We start from the raw sequence: 27,331 nt of genomic DNA, 5'->3' as shown, positions 1-27,331 counted from the left end.
ATGACAACAATGACAACAATGGTTCCTGGTCAAGCTTAGTCAGGAAAGAAACAAAAAGACCAAATCTCACTACTTTGAAATATTGTATTTATTCAATATCTTTTAGTGTAAAAACTCCAGCTTTGAAGTCAGGAATTGTACATGAAGTGTGTTCTGCAGCCATTTTAGTTGAACAATGTTAGATTGTAACTCGTTTCCTTAGCTCTGAGAAATTTATTAAAATTAACCATACTGTTGATGCTTGCCACAGTTGTCAACCAATCAAAGACCAAAGGACTTAAATGTTTAATTTATCAACAGGTCTGACTTCTGCTTCTCACCAAAACTTGGTTTTTAACTAGACAAGTAAAGGGAAACCAACAGAGGCTGATCAAAATAAGTTGAAAACTTTGTCAAGCATAAGACTGTATGGCATCTGATTGTAAAAGCTTTCTATTCTGTGTTGAGCAGACTAAAGAAAAAAAAAGCAAGGTCAAGCCTCCCATAAGTGGACAACCATTGAATAAGAAAATTATTTTTCCGCTTTCAGTAGATGTCCAGTTATGGAAGGTTAACCACGTAGTCTTTGTACATGGTGGGGATTGTGACAAATTGTCTGCTGACATGGGTTGTCTGCCTATAGAAGCTGTCTGCCAATAAACAAACTGCCTCATAATCTTTCTAAGAAATATTTTAGTTTATGATTCAGACTTTCTTTAAACACCAAGATAATGGCTTCAGGAAGTTTACATTGAAGAAGTGTAATAACTTATATCTATTCGTCAGAGCCTGTGTTACGTTTCTGCCGCCTGTTTCTTGGTGAGCGACGTGGAGAATTTTTGCCAGCTACAAAGAGAGACAAGAAGAAAATATTATAGGTATCACAACACAAAGATGGACCAACTTGGCTTAATTATTGCATACATATTGATTATTTTGTAACAAGTTTGTCAGAATATTATAGGCAGAAATATGCCATTGAGGGACAATAAGTCCAAATCAGACAACACAAGTAACCACCACACGTGAAGTTGCATCATATTTATGTTCACCCTCTTGTTGGTAAGTATACTTGTTTTAAAATATAACATCATGGTCGTTACAGAGGTGTAGCTATGCTTTACCTGGGACAATTAAAATCAGAGAAACTACCTATGATATTAATGCAGTCATGCTCAGGGCATGTGACAAGCTTGTTCATAAATCACAACATACCAAATTCTGTTGTGGTTTCTTTTGGCAGCCAGTCATAGTCAATATCAGTGTTCTGTTGTGTACCCATCTCAATTACTGGCTTAGCAGCTGGTTTCTTGCCCTTTGTAAGAAAAGAAAGAAAGACTAAGAACCAATCTTATACTACTCTCATTTATGAAAAAATTACACCTCAATTTCTTTCCAATGTCAGGCCATTTGGATTTTGTCTACACCACCTTAATAGTGGACTGACAGGGGCTGAGGACATTATTTCTGCATTTACAGGAGGCAGCATGGCCGAGTGGTTTAGGGCACTGGTGTTGTAATCTCGAGGTCCCAGGTTCAAGGCCTCCACCCTGCCACTAGTGGCATTTGTCTCTCGGTAGTTCCAAGTTCAAATCCTTGGTCCCGCTTTGTAAATAGCCAACTGGTCTGCCTCCTGCCGGTTGGGATTTTTCACTATGTTATGTTTATTTTGAAATATTTGTTTCCTTTGTTTTAGTGGCATGCCTGTAAACTAGCCAAGCTTAGCGCTTGTATAGCTAAGTGCATGACCACTATAAATAAGATTTACATTTACATTTTACATGTTCTACTACATAAAAAATTATTACTGCCTGTTAAATGCAAGCTCTCAGTTTACCTTCACAGAAGTCAAGGCATAGTGGCCAGCCATGACCAACAACAGAGCAACCGCTACCAAGAACACATACAGGAAGAAACTGAAAAAAAAAAAAACAAACAAACCAAAGCTTTTACTTTAAAATGAACTCTTCATGGAGCAATCACCTAATATAACAACCTTTTTTACAAAGGTATCAAGAAGTCATAGATATATGGTTTATTGACCAAGTGTGAGGTCAAGACAGCTCACTATAGGAAAACAAGTCTCACTCTAGACATCTTGACCAAACAAGGAAAGGTAGACAGTACTTACTATATGGCACAAAGAGCACCATTTCCTTGTAGGACAAAGCAGGCAAGATAACCTGCCAAAAAATCTTGCCTGCTTGAGTAGCCAATCCCAGTTCAGGATTTGGTTCATTTTCCAATGTAATAAGATGAGATTAATAAAAAAACAATAACTATTTCTTTAAATATCATCAAGCTCTCTAAGCGAAACTCTATTAAATTAAGCATCATGAATGCAAGATGACATTTTAATCAATTAACCAAGCAGTTCTTACGTTTCACCATCAATTCCTTCGTCACTTTCTGTAATGTTAATTGTTTCATTGAACACTGCATCCATGAATGGCTTGCCTTCCTATGTTGAACAGAAAAAAAAAAACGACCCTTCATTGTCTGTGAGCTGTAGTTATTGCCAAGTATACAGCAGATTACTTGACATATAAATGACAAAATACTACATATCTGAAATTAACATCAGTGCACAAAGTATGCTTGGATTCCGAACTAATCCAAGCTTTCAATCTAGTGGTTAACTAATCTTGTAGTCTTAAGTTTTGAAATAGCTTCTGACTGAAAATTTTCATTTATCAAGTTGATATTTTTATTCAGACTCACAAGACTACTGAGGCTTATTTTACTTGCCCCTGGGGCCACTGAACTTCTCTTGTCACTTGCCCAAGAGCAAAATTTACTTGCCCTGGGCAATCGGACCTGGGTTTTTTCCTGCCTTGCTTTATTGATTGGCTTTTTCAGCATAAATATCTCACCGAATCCTTGTATGCCAAGTTAATAGTTAGACCAAATGGGCGTCCTCCAAAAGATTCATGAGGCTTGAACGCATATTCAAAAGAAGCCTGTTGAAGTCACAAATAAAAAGACAATGTAATCTCATTATTACATGTACACATCAACATATTTTAATTGAATGTGGTAAGTTACACTGAATAACTAAAATGATTCAAAGCTACAGAGCAAAAAAGATGACAGAGCACTAACCCAACCATCACCTACAAGAGCCAAAATCAAAAACAATATTCAAATATATCTGAATGTAAATAAACATAACTGAACAATTTCTCTCAAATATTTTTAAAACTCAGCAAGTGAATGTTGAGGACATACCTGACTGCCTGGCTGTACAACTGTGTTATACTGGAATCCAGTGAACTGTAGCAATAACAAAATAATGTTTACAATCAGAGAGGCTGATAAGTTTTAAGTACTTTCTGAGTATTCCAAAGTCACTGTGTATGAGAGATAATGACAACATTTTTTACACGTACATTGTACTTACATTTTGAATGTAGTATGTGTAATCTTGAGGGTACCTGAAAATAACATATTTCAATAAAATCACTTTAAAGCAATAGCAACATCCAGACTGATACCCTCTTTGCCAATTTTGATATGGAATATTGACAAATACTTAACCCAACCAGGTAAGCAACATAGAAATTTCTGATTCTAAAATGAGACTGCCTTCAAAATACGGAACAGTCCTGGAAGTGCTAAAAAAATGCTGCAGAAATGCTGAGAGACGTGAAATACAAATTATTGTGTAGAGCAAAACATCTGATAGGATGTAGTTACCTTAGAGATGCTTCAACAAGTTCCACAATGAAATCATTCTTGCCATTATTTCCCAGACCAATGAGACACTTGATCACTTCACCAGCAGGAAATTCTATCCATGAAGAACAGACACAGTGGATTACCTTACATAAATTAAGCCCTTACTTACTTGCATTCCCTACAGGCAACTGACAGTGTTCATTGCATTTTGTCAAAACCAGATCTTTAGGCAGAATTGTGTGCAAGTGTGCTGACGACCAACTTTTTAGACAAAAGTAATATTGAGAGCTTAATTGAGTCAATTTACAGCAAATTTGACATATTTCAAATATGCACTCAACACTGCAGAAGTAGACCTTGCATACTTAAATTTGTCTCCAGACCCTGTATAACGATGGCACTACAGGTCAAACAGAGAGTTTTGGACACATGCATGTAGTTTCCAATCCTCAGAATTTTCAAGGTGCTTCATCTTCTTTGTGAAGATGAAGATATATTGATATATTGCTGATGAAACAGTGCATTACAAAAAGGTTGTAATTTGATATGGAATTGCCAGAATTTGATTTATCTCATGAACTAGTTACTAGTTACTAAATGTAGCAAATTCTGAGGACAGAGCCAAACTTAAACAGTGAAAAACCTTTTTCATGCAATTTGAAAAAAATAGAATAAAATAATTTACAACCTTTATTTACACTTGGTCAACGTTTTTAGCCAAAGGCTTGTGGGACCAAGCAATTAAATTTCAGAAACTTAATAATCCTAATTACACATAATTTAAGTTTGTCAAGTGCTAAAACAAATCAAATACAGGAGCAGTGAACAAACCTTGGTTAGAGGGTTTGGTAAAGAGAATCACTGTATCAGCATCTGGAGATGGCTTGGGAGTTTCTTCTTTTTCTTCTTCCTCTTCACTTGCTTCAGCATCAGTTTTCTACAGAAAAACAAAATCAAAAAAATTTCTCAATCCCAATTTCTTTCTATATTGTGAAGCAATATAGAATATTAGTGGGAAAATTTCCTTGATACAGCACAAAATTCTCCCAACGAACATAACTGAAACATAAAGCAATCAGAGAGGAGAATTGACATTTTGACTTATGGGACTAATGATGAGGTAAATTAATTGGAAATACTTATGTACTAGTTGCCCAAATGCGTTTAATACTAACCCTCCCGAAATTGTTTAATTAGTGCAATAATTAATTAGAAATTACAACAACACCATTTCTTATAGTACTTCGGTAAGAAGAATTCAAATTTTCACTTTCCCATAGACTAGCTCCACTACAAAATCAAATAGCACCAGGCTAACAGACATGACTTTCTTGGCATCCTGCACTCTATATTTTATATATTATATTATCAATAAACTCGACACTTACAGAGTCTGTTGGAGCAGGACTGTCTTCTTTGTCTTCCTCTTCTTCTTCCTCAGTGTCAACCTTATTTGAAAATACAAAAGAGAATTTCAATTTTATTACACATAAATGTAGGGCAGGCATTGTTGGTTTTGAAACGTGATGTTAATTTGTTTTTTGGTCGCAGGAACTTACTTTACTGTAGATGTTATCAAGTAATTGTCACTTTCAAACAAGGCCTTACTTACTTACTTAATCTACTGTGGTTGACCAGCCTTCAGCTGCTATGTCCGTTAGGGAAATAGTCATAACCGCTAGGTTTTGCGTACGTGTTCTCCGGTTAGATATATCCACGAGGTTTTCCTCGGTTAGGTCAGTTCAAGTGCAGATTTCACTGCGTCAACTTCTACTCGGCATTGGGCCATAGTTTCTCTATACACTGTTACTCGTCTATTCTATCAAGTCAAGTTCAGTGCGTGTGCAAACCAAAGTGAGTAATCTATTCCTTGTTCTTTAGGGTTAGTTCTTAGGTTTTCTATTGTTATTTGTTTCGGTTGAGTTTCCTTTTATCGTTACTAAATCGGTTAGTTAGTTCTGTATGCTCGGAATCGCGCTTGATTAGGTCCATATCTCCAATATAGGGTTATTTTGCCATAAAAGTACCGTCCAAGTTACACACCGTGTAGCCTATTAATCGTTTTCCAGCCTTCCGTACGATCAGTATAAGTGCAGATTATGTTACACTTCCATGTTACGGACGTTATTGAGAATGCTAGCAATAGTTTCTTCATTTGTGTTATTTTATCTTTATACTTCGGTATGTTAGTTACGTTAGCTTCTATTTTCGTTATTGTATTTCAGTTCGAACCGGCATACAGTTTACATTATACGACTTACGGCTAAGCTTACAGCATGTGGTTTAATTCTACCTTCGTCTTGGCACGTGATTCATTTCATTTGAGTCTGTATGGAACATTGATCTCTGTCAATTAAACTCTGTTTACATCGTAGTCAGAAGTTCTTGTCGAGTTCGTTTTAACACTACGCACTGCTCTACGCATGTGATTACTTGGATTTTTGGCCTGCTTTATTCTGTCCTTGTAATTCACAGGCATAGCAACCTGCAAATTGACTGGATAGAGAACTAGAGAAATCATAGACAAACAATGCCTTCTAAATAACAATACAAAGAGTAACAAAAAAGTAGTCTATTGTACCTGTCTTGTACTACAAGTTTAATTTTTTAAGGAAAACAGAGGATTTTCTTGGCTACATTCAATTGGAAAGCAGGAAGGAAGTCAACAAATGTTATTTTTTTTTCAAAAGAGCAATTAGTGCAAAAAGATGTGTATGACATTACACTAACCTTTCCATCGTCCACATCGTCACCAACATCTTCAACATATTCCTCGTCAACAGAAGCCTCTGTAGCATCAGCTTCAGTCGGTTGCGCGACCTCCTGCTCGTTTTCCACTTCATCTTCTCGCGCCATTACACACACATCTTGTCATGTCCCAATAGTTTAATGCCACGTATACAACGCGGCAAAAAAAAAAATCAAATCAGTATAAAACAGGAAATGAACCGTCTGCGTAGTCTAAACAATCCAACTGCTACTAGCTATGGCTTTAGCGCTATTTGATATCCAGTCCTCAGACAAAACAAGGGGAAATCATTCGCCCAAAGCGAAGGAAAACAGCTTCCATTCTTCCAAGAACGGACTGAAGGAAGCAACAGTCGAGAGAACACAACGACAACAAAAGTAAAACACTTCTGACACCAAAGGCATCTCTCGGAAGGCCTCATTCAAGCTGTTTATACCTTCGCATCGGTACGATCATTCCAAATGCCTAAAACATCACAGGACATAAGAGACACACAATGAATGTTCAGACTTTCTATTTACTACACACACGCTGAATCACGCAAGATTAAGTCACTCACCATTGCCGACCAGGACAAGCGATGCCGGTAAAACTAAAAGAAACAGAAAAAGAAATTTCCGTAGTAAAGAAAACATGATGGATTATTTCCAAAACCGTTCCTTCTCGCAAGATGGAAACGGATTCTCTGACTGTGTTTTCACACAATCAGTCGAAAATGGCTGCCAGAACAAAGAGAGCTATGAGACGAAGACCCCGCAAACATGACTGATCAGCGGCAGAGCGGCTGATTAGTTACCAGCTTTTCGCCGACAGAACGCTCCGATATTGAGCCAGCGATCAGTGTGTACAAGTAGCCGTCAGATTTCAAGTCGATCTTTAGGGAAATTTCGCCCTTTTGAACGCCAAATTAAGGAACTAGTTCTCAGCATGCTTATCAAAGTGAAGGTATTAACGTCTTGATTCAAGCAGTTAATTGCGTTTTCGTTTTTGTAATGATGTTTTCTTTTTCTCTCCGTCATCTTCAAAGACCTTAACTGGAAAGGAGGTAAGAGTGAAACTGGATAAGAATTGGGAATTATTTAATTTGGAGCGACCTACACCATATAATTGGCGAAATCCGTCAATAGATAAACGACAAAAACTATAACCCTGACCCTTAGAGCAAACGAGGTACAGATTAATACGAGCGAATCAAGATAGAGGAGTGCAAATCAAGTGGATTCTTTCTGTGTCCTCATCTCACATGTGATCAGTAGCCAGTCAATGGAAATTCCAGAAGTGTTTGGTGTACTGTACTTGTGACTCATTAAGTTTTGCTGTAAAACACAGTGACTTCGTTGAATTTATCTTGTTATATTTCCGATTTGCAGATTGAGATTGACATTGAACCTACAGACAAGGTAAAATAACATCAATCTTAAATTAGCCATCACTAAAACCTTCAAGGTCCCTGTATCCCATCTGTTCATCCATTGAGCTCATTATTGCTAACTTTTCATGCTGCATAAGGCCATCCCCTTTTTTCTCTGTTTAGCATCATCCAACCAACTCAGATTTTCACATTTTCAAAAAAAAAAAAGTTATGCAGAAGGCGATGAAGGCAGTGACACATTATTTCAAACAATTGTCACTTTAATCTGAAACATAAGCAATTTTTTGCCTTACAGATTTTTAGTTTTTTCCCTGTTCTCGTTTGATTTTAACAACGACGTTGATTTTTCCTTCCTCCATTGCCGCCATGTTGACTTTGTAACCACACCTTGTTGTTTCCAGGCTCCATGGATATTATGCTGAGGTACCGGGCCTCCTAGCTCCAGACTCCTTTTCCAATTTTATTTTTGTTTTTTTTTTCCTTTTCTGACCAACCGACCCAAAATCAGAAAACTTATTCCACAATAAACGAAAAAAGGGGAATGGCCTAATCACGATGGTTTGGTGCTGGTATAACTTGACTGGTGGACTTACTCACTTGTACTTTTGTGTCTGTGGGAGGTAGATTCATCAAATATACATAGGTAATGCACTGGATGCAGATTGAGAAAACTGGTTACGATCACTACTTTGTGTTCACGAGCTGGACACTTCTCTCACAGAAGTGACAAAGCACTAACACTCAAAATTTCAGCTTCACTAACTCGCTACACTCAGTTAATTTACCTTTATCAGCTTCAAGTTGATTTGTAGCTAGGTGTACCACTCTCACAGTACCTCTTGCAACTTGGTTGTGTCAATGGGAACTGGCCATCTTAAAAATGTAATCCAAGAAAAAATGTGGGGATCTAGCTGCAATGACATAGCATCTCATCCAGGGGGGTGTAGTAATGTCATAGATTTTCTATTAAGCCCTTCAGGGAGGAGATTATTTAGTTCAAGCAGATTTTAAAGAAGGGATCTTATTTTATTTAAAACAACACACTGGCAGGTTATACCAGCGTAACACTTTTTTTTGTGCAGTGTTTTGATCAGTGAAGGATCTTACCTTATTCTTTCTGAGTACTAAAGTAACTGGTTATCAGTTGTTCATATAGTGTGATCATCTGGGTGACAGTAGTTCTGAACTTGACTCTGATGATGACGTTTCTCAAAACATCAGTCACCAACAACAGTTCTTTTCAGAATTACCCCATACCCCGACAAACCAGTAACATTTCCCCAAAGCTTGCAAATACTGTATTTAAAATTGTACCCAGACATGATAAAAATGCACTTGTGAATAATTTAAGTCTGTCTTTGGATGATTTAGTTACAAACAAGGAGAGAAGTGAGAGGAGGAGGCTCCAGAGAGAGAGGGCGGCCTTGGTTAATTAGGGGGGCGGGGTTTATTAGAGAGGAGTGACTTAGTTGATAATTTACCATACCTCATATTGTTTTGTTCTGTTTAAACCAGGATAATCTAATGCAAAATCAGAGGCTAAATGAGCCAGAGTGCAGACTTTCATTTACTTTTTTGGCTCCTTAAAATTATTTTATCTCCCAATTCCATCAAAAAAGGTAGAAAGAATAAAAGAAAGAGTTGAAGAAAAGGAAGGAATCCCTCCCCCACAGCAGAGGTGAGAACATGCCATCCATTATAGCTTTTGTGATATTATATTAACAGTCATACACACGGGTCCAAGCATGAAGTTAAGATAGCTGAATATGGGCCAATTTTTTTTGGAAGGTTTATAGACTGAGACGGAGTCGAGGTCTATAAAAACACAAAAGAACATGGGTGATATCCAGCCATCTTGACAGAACAAGCTTGATCAATAAAGGTTTTATTATATTGGGAAAGAACACATTTATTTCTAGAACACAGCAGGTAATCCTGGGCAGGCAAGATAGCACCATCTTGCCTGCTCAGATAGCCCATCACAGCCCCTAGGAGTGCCGGCGGGGGGAGGGGGGGTACGCCATATAATGGTCCATACGGGAGGTTCCACCTGAAAGGAGTGCCTGTTTCAGGCTTCAGGTGTACAAAAGGGTAGGGATTTTGCAAGTTGAGGTACATGAAAGGGTAGAGAAATCTGTGATTTAAGTCCAACATGAACATGAACTGAATATAAAGGACTTGTTTTTGTGGTTAACATCTCTTCTGGTTATGCTTGATGTTAACTTCTTTCCAAGGGGATGCACTGGTCTTAAGAAGGTATGTGAAAGGGATATCTTTTCTGTCAAAATGGTATGCGAAAGGGTAGGGGTCAGACCTTTGGGTAGAGCCTCCGTGTATAAAACTTAGCAGAATACCCCCTCACCCCCTGAGATGTGTGTGTGTGCCAGGAAAGCAGGATTCGGTTCATCTTTCCTGCTCATGGAGCTACTATCTTGGTCAAACTAAATGAAAAATTGAGACCACCCTTCCCACCATTTCAGTGGGGGAAAATACGGCGTGTTTTGGTCGCAGATTTATTTCTTATTTTATTCTGTCCAAGATTGTAGCCATATAATAAATAGAAGTTACTGAACTAGCATGAGGTCCATATAATTTAGACAAATATTGGCCAAGTTCCTTTTTTATGGACCTTGCCTGTAGCTCAATCCATAGACTTGCTAAAAAAGACAAGACCAATATTCTCCAATATGGGCCAAACAAGCTACAATCCTGGCCAAAAGTCCTTGGGACACTTGACAAAATGACAACTGGTGATGCGTTATTTTGGAGTGGGAAGTCATTATATAATTTGCCATACCCCCTCCCCCAAAAACAGTGTTGGAATAGTGGGTCTACTTTGGGTGAATCAACATCAACATTGTGAAGGGGGTGGGGAGGGGGAGGTGGATAGAAAGACCATGTGATAGCAAAAGTGCAAAGTGTCCCAAGACTTTTGACCAGGATTGTAGTTCAATAACATGTTTATTATAATGGCTTGCTTTAATCTGTGGATCATAAATTGATGTGTTTCTGCATTCCATTCTAGATAAACCTGCACACAAAAGATAAGCATGCATTTACATTTCTTTTGTCCAGCAAGGAAGGTTAAACGATTTCTCCTTAACAAAAAAACTGTTTTTTGTGCAATCATTTGAAAAAGCGATGCAGCGAAATTATTTCACGAGCATTACATCTAAGCAGTCTGTATTGCAAAATTTAGACCACTGGGAACCAAGCAGAATTCTCCTTTTCATCGGGAACCAGTTCAGCCATATAATAAAGGTCATTATAGCCTCCCTCTAAACTAAAACTGTTTTTAAAGCATCCCCTACTGTCTTGGCTTTTCCACTTAGTAACAGCATAATTGCAAGAAGTATGATGGCCTAATGGTTAATATGCTGACCGTGGATCAAGTATTCTGGGTAGAAACTGGAGTAATGCAGCAAGAGAGATGAGCCAGTTGGACTTAAGTGGTTGACTTAATGGTGTAAACTATACTGTACATTGTGATGTTCCTTATCTCAATAACCATGCATGTAATATTTCTTTGTTTGTATGTTTGTCTGATATCAATTATTTAATGACTGATTTTTTTGGCATATCTGTGAAGCCCTCTGAACTTTTCTGTGGAGAAAATTCTTGTAACATGTGTGGGAAAATACCAAGTGGGCTTGCCATGATTGTAACTTGCATTATAGTTAGAGCACAAAAATTGATAAATAATGTACAAGAACTGAGTTCTGCTGGAACAAAGTATTTGTATTTTTTGTAACTTTCACTACCCTTGTCATGTCTAGTAAAAAGCAAAAAAAACGGTATCATTTGTCTATTCTTTTAGATATCTTTCTACTTCAGAATTTCATATTCTTATTTACACCTGTCTACCTCAGAGTAGAATGTAGGCTAGCAACAGTACCTCTCCATCTTGCTCTGCCCTGTGCAAGTTGAGAACTCAAACAAATATCTTGTAAATTTTATTTTCTTTATTCCAGGTTGATATTTAGTGGAAAGCAAATGTAAGTATACTTTCTGTATTTAATCCAGTACATTGAAGGTTTCAAACTTGATTTATTAATTTTACTTGCTGATCGCCACACATCTTTATAAGGTCACATTTGAGAATCTAACAGTTTCTTCAGTAGGCTTGTTCGAAAAAAGAAATAATTTGGATGAACTCATTACATGTAACATCCAGACCAAGGCTGAAGAAAGATCTATGATCCAAATTTCATTTAAAACCCAAGATTCGAACATCAAGACAGGCACAATCCAGAATCCGCGACAAAATTCACAGCTGATCCATGATCCACTTTGTTTGCAAAATCGGTGAATCCACTCAATTTACTGCAAAACTCCACAATCTGTGCTCTTTTTAAGGCCAAATCCGTCGATCCGAAAACCTATTCACCCCCCTCCTCTATTGAATTGGCAAGTAACATTTTGCCACGGCAAGTATGTTATCTGGCATACTTGCCCAGCTGACATCTTGGAGAAAAACCAATATGGACCCCTGCTTAATGGAATCTATCAAAAAAGGCTTATGTTATGATCTCATGACTAATTTTCGTGATTCTCAGCTTCATTGTTTTGCAATTTCATAGCAACAGATAGAACCTAGATAATGTTTTTATTATTATAAAATTATTTGACCTGTTTGTTGACAGGAATGATGACAAAACCGCTGCAGACTACAAGATCCAAGGTGGATCTGTTCTTCATCTTGTCCTCGCCCTGAGGGGGGGCTTTTTGTAACAAAAGAATTAGTATTAATTACCTGTCAAGTACCGTCATTGTGCAGTGCTGTTAGTGATAGAATGCTGTAGTTGTGTTTCTTGTAGGAAGGCTGGAATGTAAAATAAGTACAAGAAAATCCATGTCCTTTTTTCCACACCTAAGTGTTGTATTTACTTTTGACCAGTTTTTATGAAATAAAATATGTGCATGGATATCAAAGTACAATTTTACTGTTGTTGATGGACTTGTTCATAACCAGTGCAACATATCACAGACATACCTAACTGTAGACACAACTCTTGCAAGGATAATGGCTACAACAAAATGTCAAGCATGAAGTTCTAATGAAGGGGGGTGGTGGCAGAGGTGACAGTAGGGGTTGTAGAAGGGTGGACATAGGACTAGAATAGTTTCATCCAAATGCAAAGCAATCACTGTGGCGAAGGACAACTTAGGGTCTCAACCAGAGAGCCTGTTCATGAGCTAGAAATTCTCAAAAGGTTGTATCTCAGCCAGGTCAATTGAGTTCATATAGAAGCTCTCTCAGTTGGACTGCTCTGTAAGCAAACAAACCATCTTTGGGTTCAACTTGTAAATATAATGCCTCTTGGAAAAAATTATTAATGAGCTCATTGACTATTATATAATTAAACTATATACTTTAAAGTTCCAAAAATAATGGCCTCAAAAAAGTGATGACCTTTCAAAATTAGCTATAAAATTTAATGGTCATTAGCAAGTCCTGTCAGTAGCAAAACCGTGACTCTCCAAAAGTAGCAACCTCAACAGTAATTCAACTTTAACAGACACCAAAAATTATACATTAACTAGCCAGCTCTGATGTTAATACTCAGGAACAACTACCATCTATTTGATCCATAAATTACAACAACTTTTGTAGTGAAATTTATGTCCATTTGTCCCGTTGATGTCAACGTTTCTTCGCGGCTCTATGTGTATGCCAAGCAGACCTATCTTTTAGGGCATTGCCGCTGAGCTAAGAATTTTAAGATTCCGGTTGGATACCACGTGATGGTCTCGTGACTTCCTTTCGCCTAATTTGGGATTGTTGACCTTTGCTCGTTCATTGTGACGCAGGCGCAGATGTAGTAAACATTACATCATCTTTTCCGGACCAAAACAAACTATCGATTGAGCGGTGTTTTGAAGGGCGTAGGATTTTATATCAAAAAGGGGAGTATGTCGGAGGGAGAAGCTGAAGGTTCGATACAGGTAGAAGACACTTCCGAAAAAGAAAATATCGAGCCTCCTTTGAAGAAAGTAAAGACAAGAGAAGACAGAAAAATTGATCGTCTTGGTAAACTCGAGGCGCGATTGAACGACATTTTGAGTTGTACCGTTTGCCTCGATTTGCCCACCAAGTCCGTTTTCCAGGTGAGAATCGAACTGAGTTACAACAGTGTATAAAATGTCACGCTGTTTGTTCAAATCTCTGTTATCTTTAAAAATGATTTTCTGTACTCGGGTTAACACTCTTTGCCGATGTCAATTCTGGTCACATCCATCAATACCTGCATCATTCGTGCTTTGTTTTTGCTTTACATCCAATCAAGATATGTTTATAGATACACCCTAATCCAGCTTTTGCATGCATGAATTGTAAACCTAAGCTTCATCAAATACGGTGTGGTGCTACAAAACTCCATGAGTTTAATTCAACACGTTGAGGTTACTTGACGTGGCGTTCCGTTGTTTGAGTTTCATGAACATTTAGAACTGCGCAATACTATTTGAATAATAGGTTACATTTTTGATAGCTGGCAAACACTGTATAAAACAAATTTTTGTGTTGAACAATTGCGGAGATCTTTATAAGCTCCATGAATTTTGCTGCTCTGTTGATTTTCGACCGGCCGGCATGCCCTCAAGGATATTGTATTTTCAACTTGCTCTGGTGGTAGAGTGGTTTTTGTAATTTGCGAACATAGCCAGCTACTGGTGTTGAAGAAAGGTAAATAGAATGGGAAAGATTTTTCAGTATTTAAATATTTATGTCAGTGATAGACCTCGGTTTAAAACTTTGAAACATTCTTTGTTTCAAGTTTACATTGCACGACATTTTCACGTGGCCTGTCACGATGCTCTTGTAACATGACACGCTTCAGTAAAAAACAAAATATTTACCCTGGTTGCGCAATTTTTTTTCAATCAGTTGGTGTATTAGTTTAGTTATCACAATAATTTGTTTTTAATATTTTATATGTGAATATTTAATTTAATTTTTTTACAGTAATAGATGTTTTCAAACACACAGGGAGAAACCTGCCAATATATGGCACCATTTGAATCACTTTCTTTTGCTCTGGCTTTTATATGTGTCACTGAAAAATCATAAAACACTCTAGGTGGGGACTGGTGGAGTTATTTCAATGCTAAGTCTTAAATCATGTGACAGCATTTCAATGAGAGAAGCAAAATCATCGTACCAAGGCTGCTTTCGTTTAAAACTCTTACGTGTCATAACATAGAATTTCATGACAGAGTAAGATCTGTAGGTGGTGAACCTGTGACTATTTGAGAAGTTTGAATTTAATAAATATTGTCTTCAAGTTAGTGATTTAGTGGTGTTTACCAAAACACAGAAAGATTGATGGACCCAGTTTAATTTTGTTCTGAACTGTGTATTACGTTTACTTACTTGCCACTGTTAACATGATTTTGGCTACGAAATGTGCAGTTTTTTCCCAAGATTCCCTACACGTAACCAAACTTTCCTGACCCACCCCTCCCCAATGTGTGAACAGCCACTTAAAGACCAAAATATCCAAATTTTGTGTGTTCTGTGTGATGTTGACTTCAGCCCTTTTTTCTGTTTCAATGTAGTGTCGTAATGGACACCTGATGTGTGCATCCTGTTTCACGCATCTTTTGGCTGATAGTCGACTAAAAAATGAGCAATCTACGTGTCCAAACTGCCGAACTGAAATAAATCGCAATGTCTGCTCCCGTAACTTAGCTGTCGAGAAAGCCATATCTGAGCTTCCCACAGAATGTTCCCACTGCAGTCATGAACTACCGCGAAGCTGCTTGAAAAATCATGAGGACAAAGAATGCTTAAACAGGTAAGTGAGCCCTTTTACTGTATCAGTGTCATTCTCTTCAATATTGAAATGATTTGCATTGAATTACTGTTTTACTGTTGCTTGTTTCTCAGTCTTTTTGCAGCCCTTGATATGTTTTTGAGTTCATAATGTTGATGAAATAAAACAGTGAAAAAATACTTGTTTGCATTGATCTCTGATTGTGTGAATTAGTTGGGAGGGATGAATGGGGAGGGTGCACTGTGGGTTGATATCATTCTGCAGCTGGATTCTAACTTCGTAGAATCAGCATTTCTCTACCCTCACCATAACTTTGCAAGTCATTCCCACCGACCAAAACATATTGTTTGCATCTCATCTATGTGTTTTTTTAGCAAAATCTGTATGAATGAAGTATCCATAGTAAAATTGCCTAATTAAACAAGCATAACATAACACCGATACTTTGAGCATGGTATTGCTATCTTGCCTTAACATCAAAGAAAAATTCTGTGACAATCAATTTTGTAATGGTAGTATACTTTGTATAATGAAGAGCATGCTTAATGTATTTTTTGTAATAATACTAGTGGTTTACTGTTAGTACAGTAATTTCAACAAATATGAACTTTAAAATATAGTGTAGGTGTAACAGTGTCATATGTTGAACAGGTCTTACTGTATTTAGTACTGGTAGCAATCTCTGTATGTTAGACTCTTGACAATAAATATTACGTTTGAAGAGTTGAAATAAAATGGATTCAAATGGTGAATGTGTGTTTGCCATTACTGTATCTAACATACTTTTTTTAATAAACCGTGGTCAAAAGGTATTTCAACTGTGGGCAACTGATATTTCAAATATTTGCTTTCCCCAAACTAACAGATAATGAGCCATGGCTTTTTCCTTTCACTAACCATTAGAGTCAATACGTGAAAGTCAGGTGCTGACAGTTAAACTGTCGTCATGAAATGTCTACAGAAATGTCAAGTTTCAAACAAAGTCAGATGGTAAACATATGGCCATTGTTGCAGTATTGTTGGGAGACTGTTGAATGGAATGCTAGGCACACCATGAAACCATAAAACTGACTGTCACTGTGCGGCCCCCTTGATGCAGTTGTTTAGAAACATTTCACAAGTTGATGTGTGTAGGGCTAGATGGGTCCTGGTTGACATAAGCTGGTCCAGAATGTGCTATGTGGCTCCACACACATCATAAGACATTTTTACAAGTCAAGCTGAGTAAAGATGGCATTTACAGAACTCGTTCAACCTTGATGGGCAAATATTTGGCTCTTGGCCATTTTGCATGGATCTCACTCACTGTATTGAGTCTGTTCAAGTCGACTTGAGCCAAATAGATTTTCCCATGAGGCCTACCCATTGGGTCAATAAGCCGGTCACACTTTTTGTGAATACTTAAGTCCAAGGGCAGTGAAAACTACAAGAGAGTTACAAAGCTATACTTGATCATGCCACTGTGCAATACCAATAGTTAATATGTCAATTAACCCATGAGGACTGGAAGAACCAATTGACTCGGCACTCATCAACCATTCATTTAAGTGGCTGACAACAATTTCCAGCTCTTTCTATCACATATTTCCATTGATCAACACCATTTCTCTTTGTCATATGATCCTAAAACAATGTTAACACACTTATCCAATCATTTGTAAAAAAAAAAAAAAAGTGTGGTCATCCTTTCTATATAACAGGCTACCATAGCCGCAGTTCAATGCGTTAAAAACACCCTTAATTTTATTTTACGTGATTTTAACTCAAAATGAGCACAGTAACCTCCATTTGTTACTGTCCAATCACGTTATTGAGTGTGCAAACTTTAAAAAATTCAGAAGAGGGGCTTCAGAAAATTTAAGGTTGCTTTGAACCCCTCCTGAGAATTTTTTTAAGTTTGCTTACTTCAGTAACATGATGCCATTATAAAAATGGAGGTCGCTGAGTTTGTTTGAGTTATAGGTTCTTAAAGAGACATTAAAAGTGCCTTAAACAAGTTGTACTGTTGCTATGGTAACCAGTTTTATTAAAACACTCTACCAATGATTGGGTATTTGTGTAGTACCATTGTTGTAGGATCTTACGACAAAGAGTGGTAGTATTGATCAATCAAAGTATAAGTGATGGAAAGAGCTGTTAAATGTTTGTCAGCCACCTTAATATTGCAATCTCAATTCAACATTCACCAAGTACCTTCCCAGCATTCCAACCAAAAACAAGAGCAAAATGTGTGGTGTAACAAATTCACTTATCATCTGATGCAGTTTAGAGCAAACAGAAAAATATTTGGGCTTTTTTCATGGTACACAACCTCGACAGTTAGTCTGTACACAATAATATTAGATCAGATAAATATAATATTCCTATCTGGACTCCCACTTCCAAAATAAGCGCATGGTACTTGCTCATAAGTGAGGTTGGGAGTAATACAAATAGTGGGATTTATTGGGTGGAGCAGGAGCCCTATTGATGCTAGTCTTGATCATGTGATGAAGTCGATTGGGTACATGCCACCTTAAGCAGCACAATGGTTGACTGTGATTGATTAGTTTTCATTCTTTGCTGTTATTGTTGCATTTTGCACTTCAACTCAACAGAACTGGTAGAAGCAAAATTCACCAATCACAGCTGAGGTCATGGAAATCTGCGTACTGCAGCCAACCTATTGGTAACATAAGGAGACATAACTAATCACACTCATCACCTGATGAAGATCAATACATCGTGACCTACATCACAAGGGACCACTTTGTGAGAAACAATAGTGCCATATTAACTGTGTAATAACACATTCACCAGCAATAACTTTTTTCGCCACATTAATATAAACGAGAAACCTTTCAGATTAATTATTCTTGCAGTTTCAGTTTCATATATTGTACCTCTGACTGACAGTAAAACAATGAACATTCCAGTAAATTTCAACGTAATTACTTTAACAGTTAAATCAGTTTCACTTTCCTAAAACTGAAATCTAATTTTGTCCAAAAATGCACACAATTTCCCAAAGAGCAGAATTTTTTAAGAAATCCTTGTCTTGCACTTGATACACTAATTCTGTATTCATATAATTGGAATTTTTAACAAATCTGTCTGTAGATAAAAGGTTGGCCATCAGATGTCAGTGTTTTAGTGTTAATGCTTTAGGTTTGTGGAGACCAGAAAAGGAACAAAGTGGACAAAAGGAAGAGACTCAAATGAGAGGTTACTGCTGGCAGTAACAAAAAGTATTATATGGCAGCTCAGCATGTGGGCAAGATGAACCAAATCTTGCACTGTGGTTGAATACCAGAGCAGGAAAGAGGGGCTATCTTGCCTACACAGGATTACCTGCGGTGTCTAGCTTGTGTAGCAAGCATTCCTGTGAGATTAGAGCTTCTGCATTCTGGCCATGTGCAAACTGATGCAAGAGCAAAAACAATCAAGGAAAATAGGGGTGGTGGGGAGCCCCGTTTGTGGGCAAACAGGTTTTTCAAAATGAAAGGGTTTGGGAGCAAGCATTCCCTTGCTCGTCTTACCACCCCCTGCTTCATTGGATTTTTTTTTTTTTTTTTTTGCTCTCACTCTTACTTGTGTGTGGTGGAAATGCAGAAATAGCTCTTTGTACTGGAACACTTGCGACACAGGCTAGTGCCCAACAAGGAAATGTTTGTTATGCCATATAATAAATCCTTTATTGACCCAGCTTGGTCAGTTGAGATGGCTGGATATTGGCTAAGTCTTTTTGTGTGTGTGTTAACAGACCCCAAATGTGCTTAGTCAATAAACACGCAAACAGAACTTGGCCAACATCCAGCCATCTTGTTCTCACGCTTGGTTGTTAACCCATATGTATTGTTTTCAGATCTGATGGTGATGAAACCAACCATGAGATTTTAAAACAATAATCAGATTGCATTAATGTTACTAATATATTGGTAATGTAATAAGATGCGACAAAATGGACATCTTCTTTAACCTTACTTCCTGAACTACCACAAGAAAGATTTAGCTGAAAAATTCCATACTACTGGCTTGAAATATAGGATCCTTACTGTTTGATTGATTGATTGATTGACTGACTGACTGACTGACTGACTGACTGACTGACTGACTGACTGACTGACTGACTGACTGGCAGTGCAGAACAAGCAAAGGCAAAGGTGCTAAAGACAAAGGGCCTGGCACAAAGCAGCTTTAGCTTCACAGCTTCATCTTTGCTCGTGCCACAGTGTATGGGAGCCTGCTCGCAGGCTAACTGTATAGCAACAACTATATAAACAGGCTTTTTCTGGACCTGGCATGTTCAGTGTCATCAATATGGAATTTTTTGTGACAAAATCCTGGGACAGTGGTTTATGAAGTAATGTCTCTAAAGAAAGGCCTCCATTATCTGACTAATGTGTATCATTTTATAAAACATGTTATTTTTGTGCACAAGTGAACAGTAATATTTATGGAATGCGTTTAAGTTAAATGAAGAAAATCGTAAAATAATCCAGCTTCCTTATGACTTAACCAAGGTCAACTTAATCAAGCTGTAAAAAATATTTAGGATAACTGCTGCTTGTGTTTAAGTCATTGTCCTGGTAACTTCTTAGGAGCACTGTGTTCATAAGCTGTGTGCATATTAAGCCATGTATTTATGTTGCTATAAATAGCATTGGTAAACAGTTAACTGGTATCTTGTACTTTTATTTCAAATTACAATTCTAGGATGTTCCTAGGACCAAGCCAGTATTAAGGGAGTTGTTTTTACATCGTTAGACTTGCAACAAGTGCCTTTACATTTTTCTAAGAAGGCATATGGAAGTTAGAAACCCAGTGCTCTGATTTAGTTTGGAGTTTGACTACCACCTAGAGTTTGGGAAAGGGTTCTATACTCCTCCCCTGAAGAGGGAGGCATGACACAGGATACAAGAAGGGGTAGAAATCAAGCCTAACTTGGATCATTGACAATTATACCCATGTATTGTTTTGCTTGTACTAAACCAAGAGCCCCTCGTAAAACAGTGAACATTTGTGTCAACAAGCTACTGTGGTGCCCTCCTAAATTTTCAGTGAATTTAATAGAGCTTTTTGTAACTTTCAGACAGTGCAATTTCATTGCACACCAATTAAAACAAAACAGAAATGTGGGTTGGAGTTGCTGTCATAAAAGGGTGATTTACTGGACTGTTGCCATGGTAACTAGTCACAAGAGCAGTGTAATACTTGGTTACCATTGCCAGTTTTTGGGGTTAAATGTTGTACAGTGTAACAGAACACAAGTTGTGTGCACTGGCACAAGCCTTGTCAAAGTTAAGAGCCACTCGTAGAGCAGTTTTCAATTGAGCGTTGTAAGACTAAACCAAAAGCTTTCCAATTAGAATACTCAGCCAAACTTGAACCATAGTAAAACCAAAACCAGAGTAATTGCCTGGTTACTTTTGACAAATCAATTGAAAACCGCTCTAAAAGATAAATTATAATTTTTGAGTTTGTTAGATGAGAACCAGTCTGAATGTGGTCAATAAATTTGTTGAGAAACAGTGATTATATTGGAATATTTTAAGTTGGAAATACTAATGGGCCAAGTTGAGTTGTGATAAGATAAGGCAGAAAGGAGATCATGATGCTTAGTATCAGTTTCAGTTTCATTTTGTAACACTAGAAGACGTGATAGAGGTTCATATCTACTTGACCAGAGAATATTGATATTTTGTCTTTGCTTTCTCTTGACAGGTGGGGAAATCCTCCTTCAACAACGTGCAACCATACTAATTTCCACATTCTATCTTTCAGCCTTAAACAACTGTTGATAACCCATTTGTCTTTGTTTTGATTTGTGTTTTGTGTTTTTCAGGCCAGTGCACTGCAAGTTCAAAAGATTAGGTTGCCTGTGGCAGGGTCCATTTCATGAGCAAAGGGATCATGAGGATAACTGTGTTCATCCAGGCATGACTGGATTACAACTTATGGAGTCGTTAGAGGTGGTTGATAAGAATCACAAGAACGAGCAGGAACTCTTCCAAAACATCCTCAACTTGCTGTCCTTTGAAAAGATTGCTATAAATGGTTAATATTGTTATTCTTTTGTTATTAACGTCTATAATTAATGTGTCTGTAATAATGTATTTTCCATTCTTTCTGTTGGCTTGTTTCAATTGCTTTATCCAGTAAATCAGTTGTTATTTGTTGTTTTCCTTTGTGCTGGGTTAGTTCCTCCAACATTGGTTTATCTTCCTGTGTTGTTGACTACTCAAAATGAAATGCTATATCTGGTGTATAATTTACTTAATATCTTAGCTAGACAGTGAAGTTGGTTTTAATGCTCTTTAGTCAATAACTTACTGATTATTTTCTGCCACTGGTGTGACACTGTTGTTTTTCTCATCATCATTACTGATCATGTTCTGACTGTTGCCGATTTTTTCAGGCTTGGTTAGTACCAACCCATGGTGAGACCAAAATCCTTTCACAGATACTACTAACACTGCTTGAATTTGATTCGTTTTCATCCATTACATATGTTGTATCTGGTTATTAACCACATAATTAATTTGCAGCTACGGGTGGGAGGGCAATTGCATTCATGACAAAAATTTCAGTTTCAGAGTATTGCCGCAACTTGTAATTCCTCCTGTTAGCCTGACTTTAGACTTATGATTCTGTGCGTATGTTAAAGCAAATAAAGTTGACCAAATATGGTCTTAATACTATTCATTAGGTACACTGAAAGGCTTGAATCTCTGTACAGGTTACTGACATTTTAAAAACAAGTCTCAGGTGTTACACCTTTCATTGAAAGTAAGCTTTACTCACAAGCTCATTTTCATGTAAATCAAACTTATTTTCATTTGAAGACTGTTGCACTGAGGCAAAGCAGCAACTTGCAAATTGCCATAAAATTGCTCCACAATTTGCTATTGCAAAACTGTATTTGTTTCATCTGAGCTGAGAGATTTTGTGGAAACTAAAAGTTAAATTGCACTTTTGCACTACATACTCTCCATTCTCACAGAACATTTGACAGGGATGCATGCTTTCCTACTAACCAATTCATGTTCACAATCTTCCTAACATCTGTAGACTTGCAGCTCAAGCCATACCGTTCTGATGACTATCTACCACAGCTCTGCTATGAAAGCAGTAGATTTCATGCTCTGGGCCAACAGTGGGTGGTAAAAGCAAATGTTGTCGGCAACGAGAAAAGCTTGAAGCGTGTCTTGACTTATCAGCTTGTACAGAAGGGAAAAGTCAACCTTAATGTCAAGTTCTTAATGCTGCGGAGTCCTTTCAGTGACTTGGTTATCAAACCTGAAGTTCATCAACAGGAGTTCAGTTGCGATTTGCAAGAAAGCAGTTACCATGACCTTGTACTGTTGGACCCCACAGAATGCAACAAGATGCTGGAGGCAAATACAATTAAGTTGAGAATGATCATATTCCAGATTCCTGGTTCAGATTAAGAATAATTTTATTGTACAAAGAATTGAGTGTACATAGTTTTATTTACCAACCATGCCCTCGACTTTTCCTGTTAATATTTGGAATAAAGCATGTAAAGGTGCCATTTTCTTGACACTGGTATTTATGTTTAAAAAATTTACAAAATGCATGCCAAGTATATTTAAATCAATCATGTTTGATTTATCACATTTTTTTTGATTTGTTGTAGAAATACTTCCCATAATGGATCGAGAGAGTTTTAAATATAAATTTTAGCAATCATTACAAGTCTTTGTCACTGACAACAGTTTGAATAGTATAATAATTTTTGTTCTAGAATGAAATTACTTAAGGACCATTTAGTAACATATTTCCTTTGGAGTAAAACTGATGATCCTGGATCATAGTCATGTGTAGATTGTTAACACCAAAGATTTCCTCTAGCCGGTATCCTCGATTTCTTTTTTGTCTTTCAGCTTCCCCTAAGAAAGTGTTATGTTTGAACATGGCATCTTAAAGAGAAAAATAATTTTGTTTCACTTCCATCTTTTTAAAGGCCCATTTCCTAGTTAGGTAAAGGGCCTGATGAATTAATGGTGAACATCGTCCTAACTACTTGAACAATCAGAAATTAATTTAAATCCATCTTTTTGATGTAAATATTTTATTTGAAGTGTTAAGAGAAGACCTTTGCAGAAGCTAATATAGGTATACAAGTACAGTAGCTTATATTAATTTCTTTGCTTGAATATTGCTGGGCTTGAACATGACTGTGTAACAATTTGAAATGAACTCAGTTTTAACAGTTTGTAATAGCTCTCAATATCAGAGAGTAATATTGCACATTTTATATGTACATAACTGTAATAAACCAGAATTAACTATTAAACAGCAATTGAACTAGACCTGTTAGTCAAGGTTGAGAAAAGCTAGTAATGGCAGTAAGTCAGCTTTAGAACAATATCAGTAAATAAACAAGAACATGCAGGCAGTTTGCCATTATGGTACATTAGGAGTTCTTTGAACTGCATCCTTTTATTGATCTGCCTATTTACACCAGTGTTCATGTTTTTTAAATATATTGTTACAGCCACTATTAACATGAGGGACAACTGAGCCTGAATAATTGGTGAAGTTTCTGAAAGTGTGGCAGCTCTCCTAAGCTTGCAATTTTATTTGTCGTCACAGTGTAGCAGCTGTTATTGTTTTGTGGCTGGGGGCATTGTTTCTGTTGTTTGTTCTATTGTTTCCTTGAAGGGTATCGAACCATTCATGTAAGACCTTGCAAGAGCTGCTACCTGACTTGAAATTTCTGACGCTTCCAATTCACTCTCCTGATTTGGGTTGTTGATTTCAACCGCAAGTTATATGCGAAAAATACTACATTTGATTTTTAACCAAGCTTGCCAGATACTGAAGTGGGAGAATTGTAGTGACTGCTCTTTATCTATAAGGTCTGCATGTACAAAAGGACATGTTCCAGGGATATGTAGCAGCAACACATAGCAGCATCAACCAGTGTTGCACAGAATGAAAAGTAACAGCACAAACAAGGGAACGTGTCACCGCAACATCTCCCTGTGACATGTCCTTTCATGTGAGCTTGAACTCCCAGTATGACCCTTATCCTTGGTTTCCAAGATAAGTCACTTCCAGTTAGCATTCTCTCATCAGAGTAAAGGGGATATTGCAGTTAGTACTCACTGTAAGTGCATGCATGTGGCTTCAGGAGGCTACTGCACCCCCAGGCAGGGAGTCTAAGTCAAGAGCCCTTGAAGGAAAGCCCAGTTGATTCATTTCAAACCCCACACTATATCCTGCATCAAACTTCACAAGGCTACTACTGACTCACCTGGATAGGATACAAGTTCAATTCAGTGTTCCCCTTCCAGCATTAAGCCTTCTCCAGAAAGGAAAGAGTATTGTGAGTCTTGCTCATGATAACCACTTAGTAACCCAGTCCTAATGTAAACCTAACCCTAAGATTCAACCTGTACCATGGGAGTCCCGCACTTACAATCTCTAACCATTACCTGCAGTACCTCGTCTCTACTACAGCAGAAATCCAAACAAAGCCATGGTCTTTTCTCCGATTATAATACTGCTTGGAGTAAAAATAATACAATGTGTTCTTCCAAAAAATATCCATATCCCTCCCATGGAAGGGTTTTTTAGTTTGAACCCCAGCCCACTGGAAATTCCAGATCAGCTTCGTACTTTCCTTTGAAAATTTTTACTTTTGAAACCACCCCCCCCCCCCCTTGGAATTTCTGTTAACCTTCCTTGGGGTGGGTATGAATATTTTCTGGAACTGTACATTGCTAAATAAGAAAAGTTTCTTTCATATGCCACAACTTCAGACTTTCTAACAGCATATTTCATAAAGTAAAATGACTATTTGGTGAAGACAATAATTGTATGTACAGGTAACATGGTCCTCACTCCAAGTCATGCCCATTTCATAGTCCCCTTAATTACTGTAAGTGGTTAGAAAGGAAAAGTATCGAACAAAATATAGACACTGTACAACTTGCTTGGCACATCTGTTTATTATTTACAGATCAACTTTCATGCGTACAATCCTCCATCTATCTGATGATTTGTGTCTGGCAGGGCTGTTGTTGCAAGGAAGGGAAATGTTATTTATGCTGCTGAATCTTTAATTTACGTACATGTAGGAATCATGCTAAAAGAAACCAAGTCAAAAGGTTGAGCAAAGGAAGAAATATTTTCAATTTTATTTGTTTTTACTCTACTCTTCCTTTGCTTTGCCAACACTAGAACAACTGCTATGCAGGGTAATGAAATATTAAAGAGGCAATGTATTGTTCAAGAGAATATCCATACCCATCATTTGTAGTTCAGGTTTGAATCCTACACTGGAAATTCCAGTTCAAAACCTTCTGACTATTATGACCACCCACCTCACTGGAATTTCTAGTGACCTTTTATCAGGAGAGTATAGACATTTTCTAGACAATCAAGTATGGCAACGACTTGTGACAAAAATTATGACAATTCCTTTTTTCCTACAGTAGTGTTTGCATGTTAATTCCTTTTTTTCCTACAGTAGTGTTTGCATGTCACAATAACCCTATTTGATCAACCCATGCATTAGAAGAAGATTTCCTCCAGCCAAGATGTAATGGAACCAATCTACACCTGGCAAACCAAGAAATGTGATGGATTCAACTACGCTTGCTAGTCCATAAGCAAGAGCACCAGTAGTCCCGTAAAAGTTTGAATACATGTAAGTGACTAAAAGTATTCCCAACACAGCTATGGTGCTGGCTGCTGTAGTTAGCATCTTTTCTGCTGGACTGTGGATTAAGGAGAGAACAAACGCAATCACAGAACTCACCAAATGGAACTTGGCATTTGCAGGTTTGTGGTGATGGAAACAGAAACCTGCTGCAATAAGAGGAATCCCTGCAAAATATTAGGCACAAAAATGTTTGAGAATCATCATTGAACACAAAAACCAATGAGACAGTTACAGAATTTTTAATCCATAAATTCTGGAGGTGGGGGGAGGGGGATTGCTTTCTTTTCTAGTTTCTTTTGAGGGGGTTGGGGCTACTGTTAATGATGCAATTACAAAAATTTGGATAATACGTTATTACAAAATTATCTAAACTCTTTATTTGCCTAGGATGTCCATTTGTGCTCTTCTACAGAGCCAGGAAAATTGACAAGAAAATTATGATATCTATTTTAAATTTGCTGAGACCAACATTACACCTGCCCTGTGAACTAGTGTGTATTGTCACTGAGCATGCTTCTTTCTCTTTTGCCAGATTTATGGCGTGGCTAGCCACCCAATTCCTTTACTCCTAATTAAACCATTCCCTGTGAATGATGAGTAAGCAAACGCGCATTTATTTTATGGAATAATAGATAACAGGATGATAGGCCTTGCCACTAATACCTAAAGTACTACTATATAGAATAGGCTGAGCTTATTTTCATGTTACTTTTTTTGCGGGGGTAGGGGTGGGCTGTAATAAGCCTTGCCAGTCCTACCTACAGTTGAAGCTATCCATGTGAAAAGCGCATGCAATCGAATCACTTTAGACTGAACATTTGGAAAAGCCACTCCAAACTTTAGAACGCCAAAAGATGCAGCAATGGAAACACACAAGAAACCCCAGGCAGCATAAACTGACGTTCCGTGAACATGGACCGCCGCATATAATGAACATCCCGCTAGAACCAAGTCAGACACTGCTGTCGATACGGCTTTTTCACTCATAATTTTGCCGAATTCATTGAAAACAATTCAGCTCTGCTTCGTCCACCATATTGAATCGCCCGCGATGTAAACTACCAAGAAACACGCGCTAAAACGTCAGCGTGCGCATATCGTGC

At 37.5% G+C, this 27,331-nt stretch overlaps 4 protein-coding genes and 1 long non-coding RNA gene across 7 annotated transcripts in view; 3 read left to right on the top strand and 2 right to left on the bottom strand.

Annotated features, from left to right (window-relative positions):
• Positions 1-247, top strand: part of LOC149099635 (uncharacterized) — a 1,670-nt gene extending 1,423 nt beyond the window's left edge. The window contains exon 2 of the long non-coding RNA XR_016203532.1: positions 1-247. This exon is cut by the window's left edge and continues 276 nt beyond it. This is a non-coding gene — a long non-coding RNA (uncharacterized LOC149099635).
• Positions 71-7,158, bottom strand: LOC110059795 (translocon-associated protein subunit alpha-like). Its single transcript, XM_020766519.2, has 12 exons — positions 6,966-7,158; positions 6,388-6,524; positions 5,046-5,105; positions 4,489-4,594; positions 3,676-3,769; positions 3,380-3,413; positions 3,208-3,252; positions 2,853-2,939; positions 2,361-2,440; positions 1,817-1,895; positions 1,195-1,294; positions 71-825 (listed from the first exon to the last, which is right to left on the bottom strand). Exons 1-12 carry the CDS (start codon positions 7,039-7,041, stop codon positions 755-757), a joined length of 969 nt encoding a protein of 322 aa, XP_020622178.2. The 5' UTR covers positions 7,042-7,158; the 3' UTR covers positions 71-754.
• Positions 7,159-7,219: 61 nt separating this feature from the next.
• LOC110059800 (ubiquitin-like protein NEDD8) lies at positions 7,220-12,716 on the top strand. The gene is made up of 6 exons (XM_020766527.2): positions 7,220-7,351; positions 7,434-7,451; positions 7,777-7,806; positions 9,398-9,456; positions 11,750-11,773; positions 12,422-12,716. Exons 1-6 carry the CDS (start codon positions 7,334-7,336, stop codon positions 12,507-12,509), a joined length of 237 nt encoding a protein of 78 aa, XP_020622186.1. The 5' UTR covers positions 7,220-7,333; the 3' UTR covers positions 12,510-12,716.
• A 509-nt stretch (positions 12,717-13,225) lies between these two features.
• On the top strand, positions 13,226-23,970 carry LOC110059794 (zinc finger TRAF-type-containing protein 1-like). The gene is made up of 4 exons (XM_020766518.2): positions 13,226-13,886; positions 15,336-15,574; positions 21,378-21,589; positions 22,604-23,970. The coding sequence occupies exons 1-4, from the start codon at positions 13,692-13,694 to the stop codon at positions 22,981-22,983; spliced, it is 1,026 nt and encodes a 341-aa protein (XP_020622177.1). The 5' UTR covers positions 13,226-13,691; the 3' UTR covers positions 22,984-23,970.
• A 1,523-nt stretch (positions 23,971-25,493) lies between these two features.
• LOC110059799 (transmembrane protein 276-like) lies at positions 25,494-27,316 on the bottom strand. Of its 3 annotated transcripts, none has more exons than XM_020766525.2 (3): positions 26,987-27,316; positions 26,325-26,392; positions 25,494-25,649 (listed from the first exon to the last, which is right to left on the bottom strand). In XM_020766525.2, the coding sequence occupies exons 1-3, from the start codon at positions 27,213-27,215 to the stop codon at positions 25,623-25,625; spliced, it is 324 nt and encodes a 107-aa protein (XP_020622184.1). In that variant the 5' UTR covers positions 27,216-27,316; the 3' UTR covers positions 25,494-25,622. The 3 variants fall into 3 exon arrangements, with proteins under 3 accessions (XP_020622184.1, XP_020622185.1, XP_020622182.1); XM_020766526.2 differs by having other exon boundaries at positions 25,494-25,578; XM_020766523.2 differs by having other exon boundaries at positions 25,494-26,392.
• Between the last annotated feature and the right edge of the window lie 15 nt (positions 27,317-27,331).

Source organism: Orbicella faveolata, unplaced genomic scaffold (assembly GCF_042242905.1).
Source record: "Orbicella faveolata isolate gen_17 unplaced genomic scaffold, um_ofav_v1 contig_46, whole genome shotgun sequence".
NCBI lineage: Eukaryota > Metazoa > Cnidaria > Anthozoa > Scleractinia > Merulinidae > Orbicella > Orbicella faveolata.
This window is presented reverse-complemented; position numbering and strand designations above follow the sequence as displayed.